The sequence below is a fragment of the Anguilla rostrata genome, chromosome 4, assembly GCF_018555375.3.
Source record: "Anguilla rostrata isolate EN2019 chromosome 4, ASM1855537v3, whole genome shotgun sequence".
NCBI lineage: Eukaryota > Metazoa > Chordata > Actinopteri > Anguilliformes > Anguillidae > Anguilla > Anguilla rostrata.
Genome location: NC_057936.1, coordinates 60,331,540 through 60,337,539, shown reverse-complemented (window position 1 = coordinate 60,337,539; position 6,000 = coordinate 60,331,540). Strand labels below are relative to the sequence as shown.

The 6,000-nt window shown below is 41.3% G+C and overlaps 2 protein-coding genes across 4 annotated transcripts in view; both read left to right on the top strand.

Annotated features, from left to right (window-relative positions):
• vim (vimentin) overlaps nucleotides 1–168 on the top strand; it is a 9,765-nt gene extending 9,597 nt beyond the window's left edge. The window contains exon 9 of the mRNA XM_064333692.1: nucleotides 1–168. This exon is cut by the window's left edge and continues 315 nt beyond it. The gene's annotated coding sequence lies outside the window, so the exon portion shown is untranslated.
• A 3,652-nt stretch (nucleotides 169–3,820) lies between these two features.
• Nucleotides 3,821–6,000, top strand: part of pde1ca (phosphodiesterase 1C, calmodulin-dependent a) — a 134,378-nt gene continuing 132,198 nt past the window's right edge. For 2 of the 3 annotated variants that reach the window (XM_064333675.1, XM_064333679.1), the window contains exons 1-2: nucleotides 3,821–3,919; nucleotides 4,583–4,859. In XM_064333675.1, coding sequence (XP_064189745.1) covers nucleotides 4,622–4,859 — 238 coding nt within the window. In that variant the 5' untranslated portion in view covers nucleotides 3,821–3,919; nucleotides 4,583–4,621. The remainder of the gene's footprint in view (nucleotides 3,920–4,582; nucleotides 4,860–6,000) is intronic. The other variant, XM_064333680.1, reaches the window with a different exon arrangement.

The following is a 6,000-nucleotide window of genomic DNA, read 5'->3' as shown; positions in this document are numbered from 1 at the left end:
AGGATCAGCTGGTAGTGTGTTAGGGGGAGAATAGAGACAGGCTGTAGGAATACAGATTGTTCTTCTGAATGTCACGGTTTACTGCACAGTCTTTAGTTTACACTCAGACAGTAACATAATACTTTGAGCAACACAGTAAAAAAAAAAAAAAAAAAAAAAAAAAAAAAAGATCTTTGTTTTAAATAGACCAAATCGTTTGGGGTGAAACACCATTTTGTTTTTCTTTTTTTTTTTTTTTTTTTTTCTCTGTCGTTGTCTCCAAGCAGCGTGTACGCAATAAGAAAAACTGTCACTGCTTCCGTACGTCAATAAACCTTTTGAGAAAAGAAAGCGCTTGTTTCTTTGTTTTCGTGCTGTATTTCTATTTGAAGATGGTTTGATTTATTTCATTGTTAGTGCTTTGAGATCTCATGCTTAAGACCCAACTGCAACAGAAAATTTAGCAAGACTCTAAATGCCCAGTTTAAACCCCGGGAACACAGATCTGCAACCTCTCCCCACGACCGGGACCCTGAAGCTGCTTCCAAATTTTAAAAACCACGATATGATGCTTTTGCCAGCAGGATGCTGGTGTGCTCTTTATTATCCCTCTTACCCTGCTATCAGGGAGTCCAGACATTCAGCGTTCCATCATCTGGAGGAAATTAAAGATCTTTGGTTGCGAATGCGTGTTTTCAGCGGGAGAACCTACGCGGTTCAAGTTTGACTGACGCAGCGAATTCCCAGAGCGGTGCTTATAAAGCCTTATTAAGGCTTATTAGGCCTTATTCTCTCACACACTCCCGCCACTGCAGTTACACTTATGTGGCTGTCTTCTCTTCTGTGAGCAACAGGAAATGACACGGCTTCTCCTCTGACAGCGCAGAGTGTGATGGAGGGAGATGTGACCCGGTGGCAAACCGAATTACAGGGATAGTTTTACATCCGACCCTGTCTCACATCTATCTCACACCCAGTCCTGTCTCACATCTATCTCACACCCAGCCCTGTCTCACATCTATCTCACACCCAGCCCTGTCTCACATCTATCTCACACCCAGTCCTGTCTCACATCTAACACCCAGCCCTCTCACATCTCTCACACCCAGCCCTGTCTCACATCTCTCACATCCAGCCCTGTCTCACATCTGTCTCACACCCAGCCCTGTCTTACATTTATCTCACACTGAGCACTGTCTTGTTGTGAAGTATCTTGTCTTTTTGTCTTGCATAGTATGTTGACCTAGGTAATTACATTGACCTAATTAATGCATGTCTTGTGTCAATAATGATTTTAATGTGTTCCTGCCCAACGACTATCGTTGCAAGAAGTTGACTACTTAGATATTTTTAGTGCAATTACCAGGCCATGGAAGGTCCCTGTTAAATCAAATAACAAACTAAAGAGTCTCACATCCATTCCTATCTCACATCCAGTTCTCCTCCCTCTCTCCTCCTTTATACAGTGCTTTTTACAGAGGGCTGTCACAAAGACACTTTACAGAGAAGCTGAAGGAAAACCGAGCCACAAAAAGATAAAAATATTTAATGAAACTCCTCAATGGGTAGGAATCTTGCCCCCACTACCTCCATTGGTCAGAGAACTAACTAAAGGCTCCACCTCCATGCCACTTATTGGGTATTAAGGTGTCAGGTTCCACAAAACAAGTCTGAAACATTACGCAGTTAGATGACAGTCCTCTTGTTTGTGGTTGTTTTCAATTCAATCCTGGGATGAATTAACACTGGTGGGGCTACTTCACCGATGACAGCCTTACACCGCCCCCTGGTGCTGCCGTAGTGTAAAAACAGGCTCTGGAAACACCATTTAAACGCTTTAATCCTCTGAAGTAATCACCTCCTTAAGCCCTTATTCACAGGAGTTTGTGGGAGAGTATTTTGGTCTGGGATCTCTTTCTCGGTTTAGTTTTAACTCAGAGATAGAAGGGTATCTTCTTCTGTCCTGGTCTGGATTTGAGGCTTTCCTAAAACAAAGGAGACAGGTCTCTTGCTCTCTGCTCCAGTGTGGTCGATCGTTCACTTGTGATTTGATCAGACTGCCCCCTGGTGGTGTAATGTGTTATATGACTAAACTATGATCAACCAATCACAGCAAAACCACTGGTTGCTTCGGATGTATTTACACCCCTGCGCGCCCCAGCATATATAATTTGTGATGCAGTGATGCGGCATAGCTGTCCTGTCATAGCAACAGACCCAGGGGCCCGGCGTTCACCTTACAGCTTTCAGTTCAGCTCTCGCCATGGGACTGGTGGCCATGTTTTCCCAGTCCGCTGTCTAACTCTGGACTTCTCAGAGCAGCAGCGCGCAGCTGAATTATTGACAAACTCCAATTAATATGAACAAAAAGTGCGGGATTAAATTCAGTTTGTTGTTTATCAAATGTCTTCTATGCTCAGAAAAATACAAAAATTACAGTGATTAATTTGATACCATTGATGTGAGGAAAAGCAGGTCTTTCCGTGCAAAATTATTTAATTTAGAAGGTTTTTCTCATATTTTGAGTGTAAGGTCATGATAAACGAGGCTGATAAACGACAAAGACATTTTTAATAGCCTTTTTTTTTGTTGTTGCTAATTTTCCAGAGTTGCCAATAACAATGGTGATGCACTGTACACACTCAAGCTTTGGTTGAGTTCAGTTAGAGGACCCTTACTGCCGCACAGATAAAATTAGCGCTCAGAACTGCTGGAGAGCTTTAGAGGGTGAACCAAGATGCCACAACGATATTTTTAACCAGGATTAGGCTTGGACACGGCCTGATTCTCCCGTTCGGGGAGTCCCTGTGTGAGCTGCTCTTGGCACAGCACGCCAGAGGTCAGAGGTCAGAGGTCAATATATATTTTTGTCAAAAAAAATATTTTTAAAAGCTTTTTTATTCAGCGTTATGGGGCTGGGTAGCGTAGAGAGACAGGAATAATAAGGAGCAGGGGAGTGGGAGAAAGATGTGACAAAGACCGTGCAGCTGGATTTGAGCCGCTGACATCACGGCTTGCGTAAGCACGTGCACAGCGCTCTACTACAGGCTGCACAATGAGACACATCCAGGGCAGCGATAATTTAACTTTTCATATTTCATGTCTTTTTCTACTATCTTGGAGCTGTAAAATGCCCTGGTTACTCCTGAATGAGTAGTGTATAATTAAAGAATAAATGACTTTCCTACTTTACACTTTACTTCATTATTGCACTTCAAATTATTATTATTTATTATTATTATTATTATTATTATTATTATTATTATTATTATTATTACTTACTTTAGAGTGGCATGTATAGAGAAACCTCATTCCTTGACGTGGGCCTCATGCAGTATTCATATTATCCTCATAATGCAGCATGAAAATGTCATAAGAAAATATACATATTTTAACCCCACAAATGGGGTTTATAACGCCACAAATCGTTTTCATAAAACGTGATATTTTACATTACAAAAACAAAAATGATTGTCATTACATGCTTCATAACCGTATAATAGTTATTTGTCATAAAGTTTGCATGTGTTTAACGAAAGGATTATATTAACGAAAGGGTTATAACTAGTTTCAAAAAAGCTCTTATAAGAACCGACTCCAAATAAAGTTTTACTACAGCAAACATCAATTCATGCATAATCCAATCCACTTCACGCATTACCGAGCCTCTGTTGGCTTAACAGCGCGCGCGCCCGGGGAATCACGGCGGGTATAGCAAGTCGGGCAGCAAGTCTGGCAGCGTCACCACCCGTTCCCTCCTGCACGTGCGCACGCTGATTCGAGGTCATGGGTTCGTTCTACGGGCTCAGTAGCGAGCGCTGAGATTTACAGCGGTTCTCTGTGGTTCTGTTCAGTCCGCTTCTGCGAGACTCCAGAGGTGATAATAACCGTGCCAATGTGATTTCCACGTTAGGACTGTCACTCCCGTACGTGAAGGACGGTAAGCATATTTAAAATTATTATTATTTTTTTAAAGTGATCGTTTTTTTTAAATATTATTTTTTAAATGTAAATATACCCATGCTATCTCTGGCAAATTACGACAAGAGAGTCTCTGAATCAAGGGCGCATAACTTACTCGACCCTTCCGCTTTTAAAAGGCAAACTTGCCAGACCAATTACACGCGTCTGTTTACGTCAATTTATTCGCCTCTGGGAGTTGTGTAAGGCAAACTGGAAAAGTGAATTGCCGCGTGCCTCCCTCGAGCACAGCACGGAACGGTGGTGGTTTGTGTCTGAAAATAGTATTTCCGCCGAGTAAACCAACTTTGAGTCGAGTTTATAATCGTATGTGAAAAGGAATGTATGCTTGCTGTGAATGAAACATCGTTTCTCAAAATCTGATGAAAATATATAGCCTTTAAATATCTGTAAATAGTTGCTTGGAAATATTAATATAAACGGATGCATTTTTGTTCTGTTTGTAGCTTTGATTCTAACCCAGAATTCATCTGGAAAGATTAACATTTAAATTCCTTTAGTACACGCGTTTGACAAAGTCCAATGACAATCGAGAGGATTTGAGCCGAAAACTTTTATTATTATTATTATTATTATTATTATTATTATTATAATTATTATTATTATTGTTATTTTTTGGTAGAAAGCGGCATACTCTTTGAAGACGGATGGGCAAACCGAGATGGGTTCAGTGACATCTGCTCTGACAAAAACAAGGACCACCGTCGTTCGAGTGGGTTCGGAGCCAGAAGAAGAGATGGAGCGAAGCGCCTTCGGGAAAAAAAGTATTCGATCCTCTGACCAGAGGGACGGACGGGGCACGAGACAGTCGCTGTCCGAGGTGCTGAACTCGCAGGACAGTGGTGCGAAGGCGCGTACTTCGAAGGAAACTCCACCGCCTTCAGAGAACGTGGGCGAAAGTAAGTTACTTCTGCGCTGTAAAAAAACAATCGTGTTCATCGCGTGTTCGGCATGTGTCTGCCAGGCAAAGAACATTTTGAATTATTAAACAACAAAGAGAGCAAACATATGGAGCAGTATTGAATATTGGCAGTTCCATCAATTTATATTGTTTTAATCAGTATTTACAATCAATATTTATAGTTTATAAAATAGTCACTGGCTCTTCTGTAGAACTGTGTGTGACCTGTAGGGTGTAAAAGAGTCACTGACTCTCCTGTAGTACTGTGTGTGGTCTGTACTGCGTAACAGAGTCACTGGCTCTCATGTAGTACTGTGTATGGCCTGTAGATAGATCTTGTGTGGTCATCAGGTCCTTCAAAATCATGGCACCCTTGTGTAACCAATCATAAGTCGGAAAGCGCAGAGTTACAGCAGGGTCTGTCGCCAACCATGACATTTACCCTAGACTTTTTTTCTTTTCTTTGTGACAGCAACTAATCTACCTGTGTGATGTCCTTTACCTGCATGAAAAATGAAAAAAACGTCTGCGATTTGTTAGGTCCTTGAAATGGATAAGGCAGAAATATATTTTCTTAACACAAGCTGGCGCCCTGGTTTAGGATGTTAGTCAAGCTGATTTTTATTGGCATTAGTGAATGCCTTTCTCTAACAGCCTTTCCTCATTCCGACTGAGTGACTCAATGATTGTTGACAGGATGCTGCACTCCAATTTCCGCTTGATTGACATGGCACTCTGTAATCCATAAACTGCAGTTAATGCACTGGCCTTGGGACAGTTGTTTTGCAATGATGTAACACACACACACACATACACAAGCACAGACACACATGCACACGCAAACATGTCCACAAGCACACACACAAACACACACGCACACGCACACACACACACATACACACTATCTCTCTCTCTCACACTCTCTCTTTCTAGCTCTTGTAGTGTGTGTTTATCATGTTAAACACTCTTTTATACGTCAATTTAGCAACAAAAAAAGTCAAGTGTTAGTCGACTAAACTGTAAATTGTAACTTGATGTAAAAATGCTGATAAACATTGCAAATGACATTGATTAATTCATCTATTTATATGGCTGTCCATTTGCAATTACCATATCAGTCCCTAATGTGCGATCCATTG